The sequence below is a fragment of the Artibeus jamaicensis genome, unplaced genomic scaffold (assembly GCF_021234435.1).
Source record: "Artibeus jamaicensis isolate MK-2021 breed Jamaican fruit bat unplaced genomic scaffold, CSHL_Jam_final contig_415, whole genome shotgun sequence".
Lineage (NCBI taxonomy): Eukaryota > Metazoa > Chordata > Mammalia > Chiroptera > Phyllostomidae > Artibeus > Artibeus jamaicensis.
The window spans coordinates 7,606,931-7,632,406 of record NW_026521823.1 but is presented as its reverse complement, the minus strand read 5'-3'; the positions used below and the strand labels follow the sequence as shown (position 1 = coordinate 7,632,406).

General features: G+C 38.0%; 1 protein-coding gene and 1 non-coding gene across 3 annotated transcripts in view; both read left to right on the top strand.

Moving 5' to 3' along the window:
- The window catches only part of DIAPH3 (diaphanous related formin 3), a 470,657-nt gene that overhangs the window by 170,451 nt on the left and 274,730 nt on the right, over window positions 1-25,476 (top strand). For both annotated transcript variants that reach the window (XM_053665456.1, XM_053665455.1), the window contains 3 exons: window positions 8,056-8,160; window positions 11,275-11,580; window positions 12,144-12,258. In XM_053665456.1, the coding sequence (XP_053521431.1) occupies window positions 8,056-8,160; window positions 11,275-11,580; window positions 12,144-12,258 (526 nt within the window). The remainder of the gene's footprint in view (window positions 1-8,055; window positions 8,161-11,274; window positions 11,581-12,143; window positions 12,259-25,476) is intronic.
- Window positions 17,744-17,926, top strand: LOC128627501 (U2 spliceosomal RNA). Its single transcript, XR_008391699.1, has one exon. It is a non-coding gene; the product is annotated as a U2 spliceosomal RNA (small nuclear RNA).

The window sequence follows — 25,476 nt, the reverse complement described above, 5'->3', positions numbered from 1 at the left end:
TTGTACATAAAAGTTTCTTGGCTTCTACATTTCTTATACTATTCTTCACCTCCCCCTGTCTATTTTCTGCCTACCATTTATCCTACTTATTCTCAGTAGCTTTTCTCCCTCTCTCCTCCTCCCATTCCCCTAATGATAACCCTCCATGTGATCTCCATTTCTGTGATTCTGTTCCTGTTGTAGTGGTTTGCTTAGTTTGTTTTTGCTTTTGTTTTTTTTAGGTTTGGTTGTTAATAGCTATGAGTTTGTCATCATTTTATTGTTAATATTTTTGATCTTTTTCTTTTTTAAATATATTATATTGATTATGCCATTACAGTTGTCCCATTTCCCCCCTTCATTTTCCTCCACCCTGCACACCCCCTCTCCCACCATTGCCCCCCCTTTAGTTTATGTCGATGTGTCATAAGTTCTTTACCTTCTATATTTCCCACACTGCCCTTGCCCTCCCACCTATTTTCTGCCTACTGTCTATGCTACTTATTCTCTGTACCTTCTCCCCCCTTCTCCTCCTCCCACTTGCCTGTTGCTAACCCTCCAGGTGATATTCATTTGTATGGTTCTGTTCCTGATCTAGCTGACCTCAGTTTGCTTTTGTTTTAGGTGTGGTTGTTAATAACTGTGAATTTGCTGTCCTTTCACTGTTCATATTTTTTATCTTCTTTTTCTTAGATAAGTCCCTTTAACATTTCATATACTAAGAGCTTGCCGATGATGAACTCCTTGAACTTGACCTAATCTGAGAAGCACTTTATCTGCCCTTCCATTCTAAATGAAAGCTTTGCTTTCATTTAGAGCAATCTTGGATGTAGGTCCTTGGATTTCATGACTTGGAATACTTCTTTCCATCCCCTTCTTGCCACTTACAGAGACCTGTAAGGTCTCTTTTGAGAAATTTGCTGACAGTTTGATGAAAACTCCTTTGTAGGTGACTGTCCCTTTATCTCTTGCTGCTTCTAGAATTCTCTCCTTCATTTTAATTTTTGGTAATGTAATTATGATGTGCCTTGGTGTGTTCCTCCTTGGGTCCAGCTTCTTTGAGACTCTCTGAACTTTCTGGACTTCCTGGAAGTCTATTTCCTTTGCCAGATTGGGGAAGTTCTCCTTTATTATTTGTTCAAATAATTTTTCCACTTTTTGCTGTTCCTCTTCCCTTTCTGGTACCTCTATAATTCAGATGTTGGAACATTTGAAGATGTCCTGGAGTTTCCTAAGCCTCTCCTCATTTTTTTTGAATTCTTGTTTCTTCATTCTTTTCTGTTTGGTCATTTTTTTTTCTTCCTTCTGGTCCACTCCCTTGATTTGAGTCCCAGTTTCCTTTTCATCACTGTTGGTTTCCTGTGCATTTCTCTTTATTTTAATTAGTTTAGCCTTCATTTGTTCCTCTAATTTGTGACTAAAATCAACCAGTTCTGTGAGTATCCTGATCACCAGTGTTTTGAACTGTGCATCTGATAGGTTGGCTATCTCTTGGTCTCTTAAAAGTATTGGCTCTGGGGCTTTGATTTATTCTTCTCTTTGAGCCATAATTATTTGGTCTGGTCGCCCCTGTTATGTATGAGGGGTGGAGCCTTAGGTGTTCACCAGGACTGGGCAACCCACATCTCTGAATTGTGATGCTATATGTGTGAGCGGGGTCAGAGAGGGGCAATGGCGTTTGTTCCACTTTCTCTCAGATTTTGGTCCCCTCTGCTGCTTTTCACAAGCAAACCGGGCCCCCCTGGTGCCGGCTCCTGGGTGTGTGGGCCTTTGCACCCTGTGGGTCTCTCCAACAAACTCTCTGTGAGCCTGGGAGCTTCTCCTGGCACCTTGACCCCGAGAGTTTTTCCAATTGGTGCTTTTAGGCTTTAATTCCTGTCCCCGGAGATCCTAGCCTGTGCGGTCTGTCTCACTGCTTCCTCCTTCACTTGGTTTATCTGTGTGTGAATGTGCGACCGTGGTCAGCCAGCCACCTTGCGCCCTCACTGCGTCTGCCTGTTGCAACCCCACACCCGGGATCTGCCAACCATCTCCTGTCGCCTGGGTTGGTCTGGTTGCTTTTTCCTGCCTGACCCCGCTCCACCCGCTGCTGACTCCACCCCTCCACCCGCTGCTGACTCCACCCCTCTTACCAGTCTAGCTGAATGGTTCGTTGTTGTCGGACTTCTGTACAGTTCAATTTTCTGTGTTTTGGTTGCGTTTTTGTTTCTAAAACTTTGTTGTCTTTAAACTTGGTTGTGCGAGGAGGCACAGTGTTTCCACCTGTGCCTCCATCTTGGCCGGAAGTCTCTTTTTCTTAAATAAGTCTCTTTTAAAGAGTTTTTTTTTTAAGATTTTATTTATTTATCTTTAGAGGGAAAGGGAAGGAGAGAGGGAGAGAAACATCAATGTATGGTTGTCTTTCCTGCGTCCCCTGCTGGGAATTGGCCTGCAGGGAACTGTCCTGCAACCCAGGAATGTGCCCTGACCGGGAATCGAACTGCGATTGTCTGGTTTGCAGGCCCGTGCTCAATTCACTGAGCTACACCAGCCAGGGCTTTAAATAAGTCTCTTTAATCTTCTGTGTGAAAATAGTTTGGTAATGATGAACTCCTTTAGCTTAACCTTGTCTAGGAAGCTCTTTGTCTGTCCTTTGATTCTAAACAACAGCTTTGCTGGGTAGAATAATCTTGGTTGTAGGTCCTTGCTTTTCATCGCTTCAAATACTTCTTTCCAGCCTCTTTCTGCCTGCAAATTTTCTTTTGAGAAATCAGCTGACAGTCTTATGGGAACTCCTTTGTAGGTAACTCTCTCCTTTTCTTTTGCTGATTTTAAGACTCTCTCTTTATCTTAATCTTCGGTATGTAATTATGATGTACCTTGGTGTGTTCCTCCTTAGGTCCAACTTCTTTGGGACTCTCTCAGTTTCCTGGGTTTCCTGAAAGTGTATTTCCTTTGCCAGATTGGGGAAGTTCTCCTTCATTATTTTTTTCAAATAAGTGTTCAATGTGTTGCTCTTCCTCTTTTTCTTCTGTCACCCCTATAATTCAGATGTTATAATATTTAAAGTTGTCCTGGAAGTTCCTAAGCCTCTCCTCATTTTTTGAATTCTTGCTTCTTCATTCTGTCTGGTTGAATGTTTCTTTCTTTCTTCTGCTCCAAATTATTGATTTGAGTTCTGGTTTCTTTTTCATCACTGTTGGTTCCCTGTAGATTTTTCTTTATTTTACAGAATGCAACCTTCATTGCTTCCTGGGTCTATTTATGCTGTTGAAGTACCCAGTGAGTTCCTGGAGCATCCTGATAACCATTGTTTTGAACTCTGAATCTGATAGTTTGGCTATCTCTTTGTTACTTAATTGTATTTTTTTCTGGAGTTTTGATCTGTTCTTAATTTGGGCCTTTTTTTTTTTTCTTGGCACTCCCGTCATGTAGTAAGGGGTGTAGTCTTAGGTATTCATTCACCAGGGCGGGGCAACCAACGTTACTGTGTTGACACTGTTCGTGGGGAATGGGTCCAAGAGGGAACAGTGTTGCTTGCTCTGCTCTCTGCCAGTTTTCAATCACTTCCTCTCTTACCCACAATCAAATTGGGCCCTTCTGGTGCTGATTCCTGGGTGGGTGGGTTTGTGTACATTCTAGGACCCTGTGGGTCTCTCCAATGAACTCTCCTGTGAGGCTGAGAGTTTCTCCCACTGCTGCCTCAACCCCCACAGGTGTTTTCAGTCAGAGGCTTTTAGGGTTTATTTCCTTGCACTGGGACCCTGAGTTGTGCAGTCTGTCTTGCTCCCCACTTGTTCTTCCTTGTTTATCTGCACATGAATGTGGGACCACCCAGTCCTCCAGCTGCCGTCTTGCTGCGAGTGCTCTCCACCTGGCTGCCCATCTCTACCCCTCTTACCGTTCTAGATGAATGTATCTTCTTGAACCTCTTGGTTGTTGGACTTTCGTACATTTTGATTTTCTTCCAATTCTGGTTGTTTTTGTTTGAAATTTGTTGTTGTCCTTTTTGGTTGTGCGGGGAGGCACAGTATGTCTACCTACTCCTCCATTTTGGCCAGAAATCTCTCTCAAAATACTTTTTCAACCTGCATTCTATTTTCTCATCTGGTATACATCATAGTCATCTTATACATATTCTCTCACTCATTTCTGTTATTCAGTTGGACACTAACTTTCTTGAATTCTGTAAAAATGTTTCGTTCCATTTCCTTTGCATTATCCCGTCTTGTGCCTCAGTCACTCAGGCCTTCGGTTCTTGCTTGGGTTCCTGCCATAGCCCTCACTTGTTTCATGCCCCTCGTGTTTCTGTTTCATCTTCTACACTTGCTGCTGTTTGGGTTCTCAAGCATGTACATTTGGTCGTTATTTTCTTTTTATAAATACTTTAATAATGTTCCCTGGGTTTTGGGAAAAAGAATTTTTGGGGGGCTTATTGTAAAACTCCTTTTAACAATTTCCATTGCAGTTTGTCCTGACCCCTTCTCCTTTCTGCGTATAAGAGGTTGTTTGTCATCCAGTGCTAGTTCCTCTAGGTGAAGTGCTAGTTTCCCTTCTCTACTAACTGCCCAGGTTTTCTAACCCTGGGTTGAACATCCTCCTTCCAAGAATTGTTCACTATATCTGTCATTATTACTGGTAATTTGTGCAAGTTTTGGTTTGTCTGCTTTGGTTTTATCACCAGACACTATGCGTACTAAAAGCAATAACCAGAATTTATTTAATTCTGTATCTTTAGCACCTGCCACTCTGAGGGCACACACAGTCATGCTATTAGAAGTTATTGTATAATGGGAAATACATAGTTTGGGGCCAGATTCCAGAGGTTCCTTCGATATTATGCCAGTGAGTGTTGCCTTTATAATGAAGCCAGTGAAAAAGGTTTAAGGGCAAAGGAGACATGTCATTAAAGCTGTCTTTTAGAAAGGATAGGAGTATTCAAAAAACAAAGTATGTAGGGGAAAGATAATACTAGTTTTGAAAATACTGGGTTTTTTGTTTACATTGGAAAGTATTCATTAAGCAGTTGAAAATACTTTTATGGATTGATGTGCACTCCGAAATTCAGATGAGAAGCTGAGCTAGTGACGGGGATTTTGGAAGCCAATAATATAAGAATGGTGATTGGAGCATATGTGTGAGGAAGACCGCATCTCATGAAAAATGGGATCTGAGTCCAGTAGAGGGGTGGGGAAAGTCCAGTTCAGTGGCGGTGTTAAAGATTTGGAACACATAAGGAACTGGTAGGAACAGCTGGGATTAGGATTCTGTAGTATAGAACACACAGGGGAAGAGAGACTCAATGTGCAGATGTAAGAGCATATTTATGCTTTAGAGCAGGGGTGTCTATAAGGTTTTATAATCCGTATTGTTTGATACAGTAGCTGTCAATCAAGTGTGTCTCCTGTGCCCTAACAATGTGACTGGTTGGACTGAGGACCTAAAATTTTAACTTTATTTGATTTTAATTAGGTTTACATTTTAATAGCCACCTATGGCTGGTGGGTACTCTATGAAATAGCACAGCTATGGACACATCAAGTAAGATGAGGCTGGGAGAAATCCAGGTGATTTGCAGTTTGATAAGCTATAGTTTTTATTTTTTTGTTAAAAATTAAAAAAAATTCTTACATGAGGATATCTTTACTGATTATAGATAGGGAGAGGAAGTGGGGAAAGGGAAGAGAGAGAGACATTGATTAGTTGCCTCCTGTATATGCCCCAACGTGGGATCTAACCCACAGCCTAAGAATATGCCCTGGCTGAGCAACGTGACCAGGGCAAGTGACCCGTAGTTTTTAAAGTGAGTGATGAATACGTTGTGGTGGATGATGAAGTGAATAAAGGTCACAGGTCGGAAAAGTGAGTGTGGAGTAAGAACACTTTTTCAAGAAGTTGGCTTGAAATGAAAACAATGTTACAGTGACATAGGGCAAGTGAGAGGGCAAAAGGACAGAGAGGTTCACGGTGCAATAGGTGTTCGTGACTTAGCCTGTTCCTGGGAATCCTGGGTAGCAGGCGGGCTTTGGGTTATCCTCTGAGATCTAAGCAGGCTGCTTTGGTGTGTAAGTTAGTTATTTCATTTGATTTAAGGTTAGTATCTTCTTAAAATTATTAGTGGTAGGAGGGGTTTGGAGGAGTTGTAGTAAGAATGGGGGTAGGAGTGGTAATGTTGGTGTTGTGTGTGAGAGTTAAAGGACACTTCCACGGAGAAGATCATGAGTCTTAGATTCACTTTTCTATCTTGTAGTTAGAATTGTAATAATGTTTCTTATTTCATTGTTGTTTTGGTGATAAAATGCAAATGTGCTTATTTTTGTGCTTTAAATACTGTGGAACATGGAGAGGAAATGATAATATATGTGTGCAGGGAGGGTATATGTAGGAACTCTCTGAAGCTTTTGCCAGATACTGTGACTTTAAAAATAAAGTCTACTCTTCCTGAAGGTGACCAGAGGTGACCTCTGAAAATAGATCACTATTCACTTGACCCAGAAAATCCCGCAAAATCATGCAAATCAAGAGGTTCAAATCTTTGTGTTCACTTTAAGAGCACTCCTGAAACTGCCCAGGCTATCCAGTGTATGCATATTCGAAGAGCCACCAAGTTTTTGAAAAATGTCACTTGAAAGAAGCAATGTGTACCAGTCTGTCGTTACAGTGGAAGAACTGGCAGGCCAAACAGTGGGGCTGAACACAGGGGTGGCGGCCCAAAACAGAGTGCTGAGTTTTTGCTGCACGTGCTTAAAAGTGCAGAGAGTAATGCTGAACCTAAGGGTTTAGATGTCGATTCTCTGGTCATTGAGCACATCCACGTGAACAAAGCTCCCAGGATGCTGTGTAGAATTTGCAGAGCTCATGGGCGGATTAACCCATCATACACAGGCTCTTCCTGCCACATGGAGATGGTTTTTCCTGGAAAAGAGCAGGTACAAATTGTTCCCAAAACAGAAGAGGGGGTGGCACAGAAGAAGGAGCCATCCCAGAAGAAACTGAAGAAACAAGTGCTTATGGCCCAGGATCAGATAAATACTAATAAAAATTTAAAAAATGAAGTCTATAGAAAAAACTGTAAAGCACGATCTGAACATTATTGTAGGAAGATAGTGTGGTTTCATCTAAATAACTCAGACTTTAAAGACATAACATGTGGTTTTAATCTCACATCTTTTACTCACTGGTTGTATGGTGAGAACTATCTCTTTTTCTTAAGTAGAGAACGAGATGCATACAGCCCTTTGTAAACTGTTAAGCTCCACAATGTTATTTTTCTTATTGAGGTTTGTCTGTATTTTAAAAGTGCAGGCTATATTTGTGAAGTAGTTGCATTATTTTTAACTGATTGATTGCCCCCACCACCCACTTTTAAAAGAGAGTCAAGTACTAGTTACTGATTATGAGACAATACCCTATTGGAAATTTACTTCTGTTAGGAGAGGTTTTCAGTCATAATGATAGTAAGCTTTTTGAATTCAAGATGGGGACACGTGATGGGTGGCTATATGAATTTAAAAACTCATCAGGTTCACCAAATTTTATCATTTACCTTCCTCCAACTAAGGACTTTGAAAGATTAATTTATACTTAATAGCTCAAAGATTAATTTCCAACAGATTAATGATAAGTAAAACGGACTTTGTTCTCTTAAATTATATAATATTTATTGATAAACAGGGAATGTTCACATTAACAGGGAATTCTTTTAAGTCATATTGGTAAACTTTAGGTAAATTTCAAGTGTACTTTTTTTTCAGGTAGAGGTCAGGGAACTCAGTACAATGCTTTGCTCTCTATTATTTTACACAAAGTCGTGCTGATATTTAGGGACTTTCAAGAAAAATGCCAGGGTTGCAGACAACTGTGGGCCTGCTTCCTCTGCTGCGAGGAGAAGGTCACAGACTGCATCTCTGGCTTTGTCTGCCCGCTCGGAAATGATTTTGGTTGGGACTTAGAGAAAGGCTGTGGGTGACTTAGCGAAAATCTACGATTCCTTTCATAAAAGTTTATGTTCTCCTGACAGATGATTAGAGCCACATTTCTCTATAAATAGTGCTTTTTATTTCCACCTCCCTTTTTCTCTCCTTTTTTCCTTTTTAGTTTGAAAAAGAGTTTGCCGACCATCAAGAAACACAGGCTCAATTGCAGAAAAAAGAGGCGAAGATTAATGAGCTTCAAGCAGAGTTACAAGCTTTTAAATCTCAGGTAAAAATACAGACTATCCAGAGTGAACTTCAGTATTGAAAGCTTACCAGGGGAGCAGGGGTCTTATAATATCATCAGAGCATCAAAATGTTTAAACTATTTTGCCACTTTTTTTCAACTTGCATTTTTAAGAATGTTTAAACTTTTACTAACCAATCTGCTTCCTTATATTTTATTTGGGTTTTGTTCATAATGTCACATTTCCAATGTAATTAAGCATGAAGCATAAAAAAGTCTTTTCATCTTAGATTTGTCATTCATCACTGATCTTTATCCTACTACAGGAAATTATTGCTCTAGCTATTTATTTTTCAAGACCTTCAGCCCATGGGTACCTTGCAGTGAAAGATAACCTCTAGCTGAATAAGAACATTTTCTGATAATTTTTCAATTTCCAAAAGTAAACAGATTTAAAACATGACAAAAAAGAGAGAGAGCAAATCTGGATTATGAAGCAGATAGCTCACATGCACCCTCTATACATAAAACATTTAGGTAGCAAGAAGTATATCATCTACATATTTTAAATGGGTAAAAGTTGGGAGGTAGAATATTCATAACTAAATTTCTTTATGTATATTTATATAAGGATGATGAGCACTTAGTATCATTTTACTCTTTTCCTCTTACTCTAACTTATGGTTGTGCTACAGTAGTCTCAGGTATACTATTTTGTATATTGGTGTACGATTTCTTATGTTGTTGGCATGCTTTTTAAAACTTAGTGGATAGTTTTGTTACAGAGACTGTCTGAAGAAACCCTAAGGGAGACTTCTCTGTTAGTGTTCAACTAAAAAAAATTAAAAGCTCCTACCTACAAATAAATTATTCTCAATTATCTTTTTTTTCTTCAGTGCACAAAATGAGAACATAACAGTGTATTGAACTTTCTTGTATTTCCCAGGTGGTTCTTTGTCTTTCACATTAAAAGAAACATTTGATCGTGTTTTATATTTTAGATAGAGTTACAGACAATGGCTGAAATATTTATGAAATGTTTTTCCTGATCTGGGCTAATACAAATGAAAAGAATTTCTTTTCTTTTTAACTTCTCCCAGTTGAGGGGTTGCTTATAAATGTACTCTAGAAAATTCCAGTTTATAAAAAATGTATTTACCACCTTTGGATATCTAATTGCTGCCTATGCTTTTGTATAAAATGCCAATAAATTTATATTTTGAAACTGAGATTAAATCCTATGTAGTAAAAATTGGGGTCAATTGTGTGGCATGTTTTTATGGCTATCAAAGGAAGGCCTAGAATTAGGGTCTAAATATTGGCCACCATTTTCGTTTTTGAAGAACACCTGACAAATTATTTCTTTGAATTAGTATCTGTTTCTCATGAAATCTATGCATTTGTCTTAAGATACTTCTCTTTGATAAAAGCTATGCTGATGTTGAAGGTTATGAGTAAAATATGTTCTGTTATCTTAGACTTCATTCATTTAGTCACTTAACAACCAAGCATTCTTAGGTGCTGGGAATATAACTGTGAGCAAGACAATCACAGTGTCCAGCCTCATGAGCAATGCATTTCAAGTCAACCATCCTGTTAAATACACTAGTCGAGAGCAGAAATCCAGTATATCTCTGCTTTAGGATGTGAATAGTTAACTCCATGTGCATTGAGTGTGAGTAGAGTGTACACACTTCCTAACATTCAAAGGGCAGTGCTGTCCAAGACAACACCCCAGAGCAGCACCAACATGAATGTTTTTGATAAGGCATAGTCTTTGATTTCTGGTTTCAATTTTTATGACAGTTTTTCTTTGTGTTGATCTCAGATGTCAATTTCAGGCATTTATACATAGTCTGTTTTTCATAATTGTGCCATAAAACTGAAAAATGATTGAACATATATTAAATGTGCACCATTTGCAAGGTAGTTTGTATGTATGTGTACGTCTAGTTCAGGATTAAAGTTAGTAATTTCAGGAAAATAATCAGATCACAAAAATTAATTATGAACCCAGAACTTATTTATGGTATCAAAATATATTTATTAAATTCTTACCATACCATGGAACATAAGGAGAAAAGTGACCAGTGGACACATTTGGCTCTTTTTCACTCCTGATTTTAGTTTGCTTCTCTGTGACATTTGATGCCTTTTTTAGGGGATGAGGGTCACTCTCTTTACTTTTGATTCATGACCTCGTGTCTGCCTTGCCTTTTTTATCCTCTTGTCTTTAATTCATTTAGCCTACCCATATTTCTTCAGTGGCTGTCATGGGCCAGGCACAACATCAGGTGCTGGGGAAAAGAGTAGCTATACAGGCATAGTCACTTCCCTCATAGAGTTATAATCTATCAAAGAAATAAATGCTATCAACTCCCTAAATGGTTATAAAACACTTTTGGGAAGAGCTATGAAGGAGAAGTGAAGGGTACTATTGGTGTGAAATGAGTTGTCAGATAATGCTTTCCTGAGAAAGGGATATGGTAGCTAAGATTGAAAGGTACAGGTGATGAGGATGTTCCAGGTGGAAGGAATAACATGTGCTAGGAACCTGACATTGAAATGAGGTTGGCATATACATAGAGTGGTAGAGGAAAGTCACTTGACCAGTTCCAGATTGTGATAGGTCTTTGGAGGTCCTACTAAGAATTTTTTTTTTTTTCCTCAAGGGCAAAGGCATGATGTGGCAATAGTAGTTAAATCTTTTTCTGGATTTTTAAAAAAGCTTATTTAAATGCCAGCGTTCTATACAATACTGTACATAGAACTAACTTCCTGCTACTGCCTCTGTACTAGGCGAACTTCTCCATTCACATGGCTTTAACTGTGTCTTAGAACCTGCTGATTTTCATACCTTTAGACCCATTTTCTTCCTAGACATCTCTGTCTGGATGATCATACCTACCTCAAAGTGGGGAGTCATATTTCTTTCAGTTACATTTTCATGAAAAGTTATAATTATATGCTTAAACTGGGAATAAACGTCACTGGAATTTTTAGGTTAAACCACTTGAAATTACTGATATCCAATTATTTTTGGTTTAAAGTATTGCATTATATTTAAGGAAAGTAGTTTTACATGTTCTACAGAATGTTCTTAGTCATGTTTGCCTATTTATTTGTTTGTTTGTTTGTTTATTTATCTCTCTCTAGTTTGGTGCCTTGCCTGCTGACATAAATGCCTCTTTGCACCTGTCAAAAGAAAATGGAACTGAGCACCCAGCCCTTCCTCCTCCTGTGGCACCCCCTCCCCCTCCTCCACCCCCTCCTCCCCCGCCTCCTCCCCCGCCTCCTCCACTGCCAGGAGTGCCTCTGCCCTTCGGTGGTCCTGTGCCTCCACCTCCTCCCCTAGGACTTCTCAGTGGAGGAAACTGTCTTCCACCCACCCTGCCATTTGGGTTGAAACCAAAGAAAGAATTTAAACCTGAAATCAGCATGAGAAGATTGAACTGGTTAAAGGTAAAAATATTTAAAAAATAAAAATAAGTAAATAAATGAATAAATAGAAGAAAATATACTGTTACCTAAATTAAAATTTTATTTTGTTTTTACTTATGTATAATTTCTAGTAAGAACCCTATTCAAAGTGAATTTAAATAAATAGCCTTTAAAAAAAGAAAAAAACCTTGTAAGTGTTGAGACAAAGCCTTTTGCTCTCAACTAAGGCTTTCTAGTTTATAAATGCAGTGGGAGTCAATGTTAGTTGGTTACATAACCTTGGGAAATTCTATGTAATGGAAGAGTTATAGTGCACATGAGTATTATTAAAGACTCTGAGAAGTATAATTGAGATGAAACAAACTTCATTTTATTCAGCTTCAATCCCCAACTTTTCCCCTAATAAAAGTTTAACTTCCTGCAGAAATTGTATCTGGTTGAACACAGATTGGAGAAAAATCATATAAGAATTACTTCATAAACACTGGCTGGCAGCGTTGGGCCGCTGGGTCTGAGCATAATGATTGTGCTGGGACAGATGAAACACCCGTCTCTTGATGAATCAGTCTTCTCTCTGATTGCAGATCAGACCTCATGAAATGACTGAAAACTGTTTCTGGATAAAAGCAAATGAGAACAAGTATGAAAATGTGGATTTGCTTTGTAAACTTGAGAATACATTTTGTTGCCAACAAAAAGGTAAGTTTAACATCTTGGTTTTTTTTTTTTTTAATTTTAGTATTTTAACATGGCCACTTTTTATATATTAACTACTAGAAAGCATTATTTTGAGAATCCTATATATATTTCTACCTTATTAACGGATAAAAACATGATTTACTAAAATGAAATCTTTAAAAAGAAAATGTTATTAGAGTATCAAATTAGCAATTTTTAAAATGCAGATGATTGAAACAAAACTTAAATTTTCTATATAATACCCATCTTCAAAAAGTGTATTACATAGGAAATTTTTATATATAGATTTTCAGAAAGGATATTTTTAGAGAGAATTTTGTCATGAAAATTTTTTTGTCAATGAGGAATAGTATAAACAGAAGCAAAATGTGAGCCTTCCTTGAGTCAGATTTTAATATTTAATATTACAGTGACTGTCACATAGTTTAATTAGTATGAATCACATGGGATAGAAATAGCAATTTTAAAGAGTGTTTTGAAAGTTAGTGTGAAGCAGAAGTATGTGAGTAGGTTATAAGATCTTTTCATTAAAAGTAATGGAATGTACTGTTCAAATTGTTTTCTGATTTTTTAAAAAAGTTATATTTAGATATCACACTTTTTGTCTGTAAACTGAATTTTATTTCATCCAATTTCATGGCCCAGTTTCAAGGCTGATACCCACTTATACTTTTTAAAAATTGTTCATTCTATTACAGTTGTTCCAATGTCTTTTTTCCCCCTTTGTTCCCCCTCCACCCACTCTCCTCTCGCCCACAATCAGTCCCCTCTCATTGTTAGTGTACATGAGCATTGATACGTGTTCTTTGACTAGTTTAATTTTTAAGTGTTATATATCCTGGTTGGTTTTAGATCAGTGATTTCCTTTAATTTTCAAAAAAGAACCCATAGACTTATGCTCTTTCTGTCCCTGAGCTCAATGAGCACAGAGCTGGACTGGAGTGATTGCATTGAATGGAGATGGGAAGGCTGGTTTCTTAAAATGCCTACTGTGTACAAGGCACCACACTGGATGCTTTATGTGTCTGTTTTAACTTAATCATCACAGCAAATAAGGGATGTTGGCTGATACCAAAAAAAAACCCCAAAAACCGTTTGCATTCCTTTGAAATGATTTTTAAAATATAAATGTAAATTAGACACTTTCTAAAAAATAATTGTAAGTTAGAAACACTAAAAGGTACTTGTAAAATAAGGTAGTTTTCTATTATGTGTGGTAAATTCAAAGTCTTTAGCAGATATTTTTAAGCACTATTGGTCTTGACTAAAATAATAAAAATGATATATTTTTGATCTTTGAAAATGGTGAGTTTTCTCAGCAAGCTTACCCTAGGAAATCTTGTGAAGTAAGCAGATCTTAATTGTACCTTTTGATTATGGAGAATCAAGATTTTCTTTGAATAAAATTAGTGTACTCTTTTGGCAATCAAAGCAACTATATGGCAGTTAAAATGTATTTACATGTAAAAGACTTCAGAATTTCAGATTTCATAATCTAGAATTGATTACTTTCCCCTTTGCTTTCCTAGTAGGTGCAAATGGAGGGACCTAAAAGCTATTTCAGTAATACTGCCATCCAGCTACTCTCTTTTTTCCATCTTTACTCTGATTACTTTCTTAATTAATGAGGCTCAAAAGGGAAACTTGTTAGCATGTCTTTAATTTAGCTGTAGTGTTAGCCCTAAATGAAATAATTGTACCTTTAAAAATTTCTTAAGTCATCTAACTTTAGCCTTGAGATTCAAGGTTGGAAAAAAAACAATGTATTTGCTCAGTCTAACACCAGTGGTAAAAAAAGGTTAAGGTGAGGAAATGATGAGCATTTTCTGAATATTGCGTACTTCATCCCTCTCTGTCTTTGTACACGTTGTTCTCTCTGCCCTGAATCTCTCTTTCTTTTGACTTAGAAGCTGGCAGAGGCCTATGACTTCTGTTTTCTCTCTTTAAATGGTACCTTCTCCTTTCTGTGATTGTGGATGGTATTTCCATGGTGAACAGAAAAAATGGGGAAGCCTGGGGTTGTAGCCCCGGGCAATGCTAACATTTCGCAATGTCAACAGGAGACAAGCTATAAATGTAACTATTTTTTTGTCTGGATTTTAAAGAATAATTTGTAGTGAGCATTAGTCAAGGACCCTCAGTTGAGAGTGCTTCATGTAGTAATGACTAGTAGTCATTTATTTTATTGGAAAAGGCCACTTATTGTTACTTTCAGAAAATCAGGATTCTGTAGAGATATTTTCTAGCAAAGAAAATATCTTCCTTTCTAGATGAGAAAGGAAGTCAAGAGAACGGTGACTAAAAACTTAGGACAAAGGGCTGGTGGAGTAGACAGATGGCTCCTTACGGTCTCTGTTCAGGGCATGGGTGCTGAGGCATTAGGTGCAAATGTTAATGTTTACCAGCTTCTAAGGTCTCCAAAGATTACTTTGTTTGAATCAATTTTGTAGTTTTTGCAGAATTCAAAATTAAAGCTAGTCACTTATTTATTGTTCAGTGCAAGGTAGAAATATAGTTAGTTGCTCACCACTCCAGAGCAAGAAGGGGAAGTTGAGGCCCTGTCTGCTGGTTGATTTTCATCATTGGTTTGCATCACAATTTGTCAGGGAGAACAGGATTTACAAAGCCAGTGATTTGTGGGGTTTTGGAGCAATTGGTTTATCTGAGGGTTTTTTTGTACCCCCCACCTCCCCCTGCAGACCCTTTTGATTAAGACTGGGGGCTTTCTTGACAACATGGGCGGACCTGCAGGGCATTATGCTAAATGAAATAATATGTCCTCTTCTATATGTGTAATCTTAAAAAAACAAAACAATCTCATGGATATAGATTGGTGATTGCCAGAGGTGGAAGGTGGGGGTGAGATGGGGTTTGAGAAACTGGTGAAGGGGGTGTAAATTAATTTTTTAAAAAGAAGAACCAAGGCTATTTCTCTGATTACAATGGCGGGTGGATGTTCCTTCCCAGACATTTAAAATGGTAGATGCGAATCCTTTGTGCATCCTAAGCATTTGAGATATATGGGGGGGGGGGGGGGGGGGGGGGGTAAATGGAACTGAATCCAGTCATTTAAAGAGAACCTTAAAATTTTCTCTTACATACTCTTTATTTTTTGTTACAAAGTAATTTTTTTTAACAGAAGGCACTGGTTTAGGTTTCTGGGACTTTTAGGTTTTAGAGCTCTTGCACCCTGAGAGCTATTAAAGGAAGAAGAACTGATGATACCTGTGGATCCCCTTTGGTATACAGGTCCACAAGTGGGGCCATCGTCCTCATGTCACCTGGTTTAGTCCTTACCACATCTCTGCTGAGTTTTTTCTCCTACAAACAGGTCTTATTCCTCAGAATAGTGCCCTGGCCCAGTTACTCATAGATATTGCAAGATCTTCTTGGTAAGAGCTTGTATATTCCTCCTCCTTCATGTTGCTCTTCAATGTATCTCTTTGCCTTTTTTTTTTTTCAGTTTGATTTTACTTATTTTGTTTTTTAAACTTATCTCCTTGTGACATCTATAACATTGCTTCATTTGGGATAGTGCCAGTGTCATATCTTAAGGAGTACAAGAACTTCTCTCTAATTTTAAGATTGGTGAAAGACAATGAATGTCAGTAACAGAAGAATCTTTTGATTCCAAGGTTTGTGTTGAACACAAATCGATTCTATGTGCAGGTTTTAGTGCCCAAGAATCCCACATTCAGGGGGAAAATGGTTGAAGTGGACACTTGTTAATCAAAAAGCATTTTATGAAAGGACAGCCAGTATCAGATGCCAAAGTATACATACCACCCATCAGCAACCCATTAGCAAAGGGAGAAATTTCAGGTTTAGCAGAGGTGTTCCTGGGTTTTCTGGAATGATAACTTCCCCTACATACTTTGTAAACAAATCTGGAAAAGCCAAAGCCTCTGAAGCAAAATATTGTCTTTAAAAATTGTTTTCCTCAGTAAATGCATTTTCTTAATTGAGAAAAAATGTTTTTCCTGTGAAATCAACATTTCTTAAATGCGTTGTTTTTCTATTTAAGTATCTCACTTGGATTTCCCTGTGTCTCTCAGGTCTAAGTTTTTGAGATACATCTTGGCTTTCCATATTTTAAATCCTTCTGAAAATAACCTGATGTTTTTCTTTTACTGTTTCTTTTTCTCATTTTTCTCTCAGTCGTCTGTTCCACGTTTTCTCTTTCTTATACTTAGTTATGCATATTCAAGTCAACAGATATTTATTTGGTATATGTTGTACGTCAGGCCTCATGTCGCTTACCACCGGGGACACTGTAATGAGGAAGGCAGGCACGTGCCCTGTTTTCATGTTGCTTTTACAGTCTCAGCGAGACTCCATCAAGTTCAAGAATGAGGAGTGGAACAGTAAGTGCTGATTTGGAATTTAGTAAAGAATGACATATTTTATGGTCTTTGGCTTTTGTTAAGAATTAACAAGATTAAAAAAGAACATTGTAATCTCTTTAATATTTAATCACAATATTCATATACTGAACATTTGGTGTCATCAGAATGATGCTAATGACCTGTGTATTTTTTACCAGATTGGAAGCATCTGTTGGTTGATTTTTACAGGCTGTTGGAAAATAGATTAAAGTATACTAACAGGTTATTGGTGTTGAATTTATCAACTAAAATTAATATTGATTACTTTCATTATTCACAAACTGTTAACTTAATAGGGATTAAAGGGCTTTCTGAAAGTATGTGGATTTTCTAATTCAGTTAGACTGATTTATTATCAAAATGTGATTCCACAATTGTTAGCTTCCTGAAGCAATCACATTTTTATAACAGGTGCATCATATTTGCCGGTTAGGGCCAGTAAACTGGTTTATAAATATTTCTCAACTGAATAGTTTGGCATATGGAAACAGTTAATGGATTATACAGTAAAAAAACAAATCAAGCTGAGATTTCTAACATCATAGATCAGTAGATAAAATATCGGGGTAGAAAGTGATTGAACTATGGATTATCCCAGGGACTTGGCTGTGTTTGGGATGTTGCTTTGCATTAGAAACACAGTTTATTCTTCTGTATGAACAAAAGTGTATAAAAAATACTAGACTACCTCACAAGCCTACATTTAGATGAACAGTATAATTTCTAACAGCTATATTTCTTGGGAATGCATGTTAATAAAGAGATGATGTCAAAATTAATGTAACACATCTTGAACTTCTTCAAGATTTAAAAAAAATTGAGAAATACTAATTTGGAAAGATTTGGGAGGAAGTCAGTGGAGAATTAAATATTTCTCTAGGGATTTCTCATTTGTTTCTTGTCTGTGGCTGAATTTATCATTTGGTTCTATGTGTCTAGATTTTCAAAAGAACTAAAAACTTAAGGAAATTAAGAAGCAGGCCAGGAATCTCTTGATTTACCATTAGAAAGTATCTCATTGTTACTGATTATATTGTACTCTGTTGGATCCCTGAAGGAACAGCAAATGATTCTGAAAGCTTTTAGAGAACTAGAACCTAATCGCTTCTCGGCCTTTTGGCTAAGATCAAGTGTAGAAATAGAACCTAAAGTGAAAGGGTATAGAGTTTTTTTTAGCATGGAGCCACAGACAACTTTCAAATCCACAAAATGCCTCAGTTATGTGCTTAGTTACACTTCATATCTTTGGCATTTGAAGGTCCCTGTGAATAGGTGTATTTCTTATATATTGTACAGATGCTATAAATAGAAAAGGAGGAGGACTGAACTTGTGTTGTGGGGGATGTGCCCATAAACAGCTTTTTCTCACTCCTTTTTTCCCCTCTCCTCTCATTTTCTTCTTCCACTGTAGAGAGGAATGGTATCAGGGCACTAGATTCAACTCAAGCTACTTGACTAGTGTGGGGATGCTACATCCCTTCTGTGCTACCAGTTCACCTCGGTATTTTTTAACTCTGCTAGCACTTTCAGTGGTCTAACTGTACTTAAGTCCCTTAACAAAACTGTAAATCCATTCCATTCCATTGTTACCACACACCTTTTTCTCCCAGGATTTCTCTTCCATTTCCTGTGTCCTCTGTCTTACTCTGTTTACCCGGCACTTCCCTATTGCCCTGTGGTTGCTCAAACTACACTTCCCTAGTGTTTTTCTTGTCTGCATTATGTTCTACCCCTTCAAACTCCCACTCATAATTAGTTCACAGTATGATCCATCTGAAGATGTGCCATATTTTGTCAAGTTTAATGAACACGTTTTTGCCCAAATTTTTGAGAGAAAAATAAGGATGTGCATTATACCTGGGTAGTTCTGATTCCATATCTATGTGAATGTTTTACATTCTTTTACTTATGCTTATACATTAAAAGTGTAACTCTAGAAAGCAATAACAATATCTCACATATGCAAAATAATACCCTGGAATATGACGATCAGTTTTATTTCTAAATATAAATAAAAATTTGAATTAAAAAAATTAAATGAAAGATTTTTTTTTCTTGAAAAGGCCAAAAATGTGGGCACACATTATACCCAGGAGCATATTATACAAGGCAAAATATGGTAAACGAGGCTCATCCTTCTGAATACACTATTTTAATATTAAAATGGTATTTGTAAATCTGTCTCCCTCTCTTCCACTCCTCCCTCCCTGGCCCCTAGGCCCGCCTCCTCACACAATGCTTGTTGTAACTGAAAAAAACTTTATGAAAATAACTTTATTATGTATTTTATAAGTGTTGAATTTTCTAAATTAGATTTTGATGTAATTAGATATTTACACGTTTAGGTGCTGGGTATATTTTGTCCCTGAAGATAAAATCATTTGGGCATATGGTCTTATACGTTGTAAGATACTCTGTGCATTTACCACAAGCTTTCATGTATGTTTCATCGTATCCTAGAAGAGCACCAGGTTAGAGACCTTTGGTTGTCACAGCTCTAACTTACCTAAGGGTGCATCTTTGTTTTAAAAGAATGGCTTTTTCAAGCCAGAGACACACTATTCCAGGAGTTCTTAACTTGAGGTATTAGATAAGAAAAAAACCCAAAACCATCAAAACACAATATTATCACTTTCCCTAACTTCTAATTGAAATTTAACATTTTCTTCAATTATAAATATAGGCAACAAATACAGTGGTACCTTTGCCTCTTCTAGCTGTAAAGTACATATATCATTCATATCACATTAGAATCAGTTCAGATATGTGCATATATCTACATATCATTGAAACTCATCAGTATTTGAAAATCAGAGTACTTATTAGACCTGCAGCTAGATCTTGCTATTTAATACATTAATAAAGAAGGGCATTTTATTGTCCTCCAGGAAGCAGATCCTGAGATGTCAGAGTGCAAGAGGTAATTTTAGGAGGCAGGGGCTAGGTAATGCATATGAAAGGTAGAAGGGGAAAGCAGGACTGGGTAGGAGGAACCTTAGGCCATGGTGAAATTCTCAGCCAGCCCAGCTTGGGGGGAGCTCTGGAGCACAGCCGGGCTGTAGTACCCCTGCCAGCCTGTAGTACTCCTGCCGTGCTCAGTCACTGGCTGGAGGATGCCCCGGAAGAACATTGCCTGGGCTCAAAAGCTAAGGAGGATCCCGAGGGAGCTAATGCAGTTTGTCAACCAAGAGCACTCCATTCAACTGAGTGGAAAGCTCATTCCTGAAGCTAGATTTGAGCAATGCATCTCCTTGGCTGAAATGTATATATGTAGTTAGTTAATAAACTGGTGTTCAGTGCATTTTGAATCTTCATCGTGGTATCATTTGCTTCCTTTGAAATCCAATGTATTTTTTTTTTTTAATCCTCACTTGAGGATGTGTTTTCACTGCTTTTTTAGAGAGGGAGGAAAGAAGAGAGAGAAACAGAGAAGCATTCATGTGAGAGAGTAACATTGATTGATTACCTTCTGGTACTTGCCCTGACTAGGGATCGAACTAGTGACATTTTGGGCTATGGAATGACACACCAACCAACTGAGCCACATTGGCCAGGGCAAATCCTACACATTTTTGCATGTATTTATTGATTTTCTTGATGGTGTCTTTTTTATTGTTTATTCTATTACAGTTGTCCCAATTATTTTTTGCTTTTGACCCCCTCCACCCAGGCCAGCCCTCTAGCCCACAGTCAATCCCCTCTCAGTTGTCCATGTCCATGTGTCATTCATACATGTGCTTCGACTTGTCCCTTCTGCTTTCTTCCACCATTGCCCCCTCAGCACTCCCCTCCTATAGCTGTTATCTCACTTTTCCATGTCTCTGATTCTATTTATCTCATTAATTTATTTTGTTCATTAGATTCCAATTATAAGTGAGGTCATATGGTATTTGTCTTTTGCCAACTGACTTATTTCACTTAGCGTAATAGTCTCCAGTTCTATACATGCTGTCAGGAAAATGTAGGAGCTCCTTCTGTCTTTCTGCTGTGTAGTATTCCATTGTGTAAATATACCACAATATTTAAATCTACTCATTTACTGATGGGCACTTAAGCTGTTTCTAATACTTGGCTATTGTGAATAGTGCTGCTATGAACATAGGGGTGTGTAAGTTCCTTTGAACCACTTTTGAGTGGTTCAGAATTCTTAGGGTATATTCCCAGTAGTGGAATTACTGGGTCAAAAGGCAGTTGCATTTTTAATTTTTGGAGGAAATCTCTTACTGTTTACCACAGTGGCTGTACCAGTCTACATTCCCACCAACAGTGCATTAGGGCTCCTTTTTCTCCACATCCTCGCCAGCACTTGTTGTTTGTTGATATATTAATGATGGCCATTTTGACCAGTGTGAAGTGTTTTTAATTTTCATCTCTCTGATCTAGTGATGTTAAGCATCTTTTCATATATCTCTGGGCCCTCTGTACGTCGTTCTTGGAGACATGTCTGTTCAGGTGCTTTGCCCATTCTTTAATTGGGTTGTTTGTCTTACTGGTGTTGAGTTGTATGAGTTTTTTATATATTTTGGAGATTAAACTCTTGTTTGGTGTATCATTGACATGTATGTTCTCCCACACAGTTGGTCCCCTTTTCATCTTGATGATGGTTTCTTTAGCAGTGCTGAAGCTTTTTAATGTGATATAACCTTGTTTATTTCTTCCTTTATTTTCCTTGCCCTAGGATATATCAGCGAACATATTGCCATGTGGGATGTCTGAAATTTTGCTGTATATGTTTTATGATAGGACTTTTATGGTATCACAACTTACGTTTAAGTCCTTTGTCCATTTTGAGTTTTTTCTGGTGTACAATATAAGTTAGTTGGTGGTGTAGTTTCTTTTTCTTTTTTTTTCCCCTCATGTACCAGTCCATTTCTCCCAGCAACATTTATTGAGAAGACTGTTTTTATTCCATTGTATGCTCATGCCCCTTTGTCAACTATTACTTGACCATAGAGACATGGGTTTATTTCTGGGCTCTCTATTCTGTTCCATTGATCTACGTATCTATTCTTACGCCAGTCCCAGACTGTCCCTATTATAGTGGCCTTGTAGTACAGTGTAATACCAGGTATTGTAATCTCTCCAACTTTGTTCTTCTTTCTCAGGATTGCTGAGGTTATTCGGGGTCTTTTTTTGTTCCATATATATTTTTGGAGTATTTGTTCTAGATGTGTAAAGAATACAGATCTAGAACAAATATTTTTGCATTTAAAAGTTATTCTGAGCCCAGGCTCCTGTGGCTATGTGAATTGACCCCTGGCCTGCACACCAAAGGGTCGCTGGTTCTATTCCCAGCCAACGTGCCTGGGCTGCGGGCCAGGTCCCCAGTGGGGTATATGGGGGAGGCATCCACACACTGATGCTTATTTCCTTCTCTTTCTCCTTCCCTTCCCCTCTCTCTAAAAATAAATAAAGTCTTCTAAAAAATAAAATACAAATTATCCCGAGAAGGGGCCACTTCTCTGACTGCCAATAGGGTCCGTGGCAGTAAAATTATGAACGCTGCTATGGCCTTTCCGATCTGTGTGGTGGTAGGAGTGAGGTGACTAGGGCCTGGGGCCTGCCTGCACTGCTGCCTGTCCACGTGCAGGGGTGGGAGAAGTAGGTGTGTGTGTGTGTGTGTGTGTGTGTGTGTGTGTGGGAAAAGACACTCAGGGTGTGGTCATTACAATAGCTTTAGTAACCGGTTTTGCATATTCACGACTGTAAACCTACTTTTGCCAACCCCATATGTATGTTTTTTATTTTAATTCCAGGGACCAGTACATTATCTGTAATAAGTAAGATATTCCATCCGATGTAGAAAAAACTATGTGGTGGTTTTAACACCAGGCATCTGTTTTTAAATCCACTTAAACAACCTATTGTTATGCATTTGTTACTCAAAACATATGTCAAATCTGGAAAAATATGAAAATTTTAATTAAACAATAATAAAACAGTATTAATAACATTGACTCTTTTTCAGCAGTTATGTTCACTTCATTTATGTAATTTTATTTGCTCCCAAGCCAATCCTGTGAAAGAACCAAGGCAAACACTGTGTCCATTTTGTATTTAGGAGAAGTTCCACTTCTCAAGCGAACCTTGGCTAAAAGGAGCTGCCACTTCGAATGGGATACAGACGTGAGTCTAAAGCTCTTGCTCCTTCTGCTATGCCACACTGCTTCCCTGATTAAAAAATAGGAACAACAAACTATTCTGTTTAATTTAAAGTGCTCCTCTTTGATTTAAAATAATTTTCCTCTCATCTCCTGCCACCTTACCACTGTCCCATAGCAGTTCACCCTCATCCCACAATTTACATTAAAGGCTTTAAACACTTTCCATCTCAAAACCATCTTTCATCATTTGGTACCTCTGTTCAGTTCAGCGAGTATTTGAGCTGTAAATACTAACACCAGGCTGTGGAGTGTGTAGGAGAAGCGGGGGACTGTGGAGGCCACCCTGCCAAGTAAGTGACCCTGGCTTTCACAGCTGTAGTTTTTTCCTCTATAAAACAAGGAGATATTATCCATCTCACAAGGTTTCTGTGAGGATTATAGAATTAACATTTTAAAGCCTCTTTTGCAGTGCGTAACTCATTGTAGTTGCTTGGGAAATATTAGCTGAACTTAAATTTTGAGAATATAGGCTCACTTCTACTTGTAAAGTTTGGTTTATTATCATCTCTGAGTCGTCCACAGTTATTACCAGCTCAATGATCTCCCTCCAGCTCTGGCCCCACCTCCAAATGCAGCTTCTTAACTATGAAACTGCTGTGTTAACTGATTATTAATAGGCACATCTGATGTAACACTGGTCTGTACCATTAACTTTAGAAAATAGTCATAGAAGATTATTCTGTGTACCTGTCTTCTTTCATTTTTGTGTATGTCTGAACTGCCAAATGATTTAAGTTCCTGTAGAGAGGGATCTGTTGAATCAGGAATAAACATAAAGAACCGTTTGGGGTTTTATTACTTTTTTAAAAAATTTATTTTTCAGCCCTGGCTGGTGTAGCTCAGTGGATTGAGCGCAGGCCTGCGAACCAGAGGATCGCGGTTCGATTCCCAGTCAGGGCACATGCCTGGGTTGCAGGCCGGTGTCCAGTAGGGGACCCACGACGAGAGGCAACCATACATTGATGTTTTTCTCCTTCTCTTCCCCCTCTAAAGATAAATAAATAAAATCTTTAAAAATTTTTATTTTTCATGATTTACTTTCCTTTTAGTTTATCAGTCATTAATAGAGCTATTTCCCAATGATTCTGTAATTTTATGAAGTTTAAAAACAGCATTTTAATTTTGCTTTTTTGGTGTGATTCAGTTTTAGAGCATTGAGCTGATGACTTGAGAGGGATCTTGAAAAGCTCATTGAGTTCTTTATAAAAGCTCACTGGTTCTTGTTAATAATTCATTACTATTTTTCACAGTTATTTACAGTCACAAAGATTTACAAAGATTTGTGACGATGGTATGGATGGCTTAATATAATTATGGAACTGGGATGCATTAAGATGTAGGAAATCTTTAGTCGATAGGCAAATATGAATGCTGAGTAGAGCTTATGGCTAAATTCTCCCCAGGGTTTGCAGGAGGGTAGATAACTTAATTTTAATGTCGTGCTAGCAGAAGGTTCAAAGGAGTGATAATTGTTCCTTTTTTTCTCTTCCAGCTTTGTGGTATAAGCTAAAAAAATGTTTTGGTGCATCATGCATTTGTTGAAATTCTACCCTTTTGATCTATCTTAATAGGTGAAAATAAATGAACCAACTTCATTTGGTTCAGTCTGATTCTTGTTTCCTAAACTGTTGTCAAATTAAGGAAATACATAAAGAGGTTTCTCTAGTTTATTGCTTAATCGAAAATGAATATTGGCATTTCTGCTTCTCTAATAGCTTGTCAAGTAATGGATAAGGGTGCAAAAATCTGGAAATGGAAGTTTTATCTTGGAATGATTTGTAGCCCCCAGATCTCAGTTTGGAATACTTGGAATTTTTCATACTGCATAGATGTGTATGAGCCAGTCTTTCCCATGGATTCTATGAGGAAATTTGCTTGTAGGTAACAGTGTCCCAGTTAAAAGTGACTTAAACAAGTGTGGTTGGTGGTCTCAGAGCTCATAAGCAATATCCCAATTATGTCGGGGCTCTATGTAGCTTCTTGTCCATTTTCTTAGCTTTCTCTCCAGTTTGAGCATAGCCTAACTAGCCATGATGGGAGTAATTATGCTCACAAGTGGATATCCAGGGGAGAATTCATTTCTTGCCTGTTCTAGAAGCCACAAATATTCCTTAGTTTGTGGCCCTCCTTTCTCTAACCTTCAGAGTCAGAAGTCAGTCCTCAGAGGCTGTCTCTCTCACCTGACTTCCCTGAGTACAGACTCTGACGTAAGCCAGAAAATATTCTTTTAAAGACTCCTGTGATTAAATGAGGTCCACTTGTGTAGTCCATGCTAATTTCCCAATTTTAGAGTCTTTAAATGTAATCATATCTTCAGAAGTTCCCTTTTCCAAGAAAGGCAACATATGAGGTCTGTCTGGAAAAGTCCAGCCATTGTTAACATAAAAAGAAAGGTTTGTGCGGCATTGATGTAACCTGGCAGCCAAGGAGAGTGGACTGGAAAGCGAATGTGTGAACAATGACAACTTCACTGTACTAGTCAGTGGGGGTGGTACACGCCGTTGAGTGAGTGTGTGGACTGTGTGGCCATCACATTCAAAATGACTGAGTGAGTCGAGCAACAAATCTGCATGTTTGCATTAAGCTTGAACATCCCTCTGCAGAAATTATTTGGATGATTCTGAAGGCCACAGCTATGTGCAACTATTGATTGGCAGCTTCACTATGAC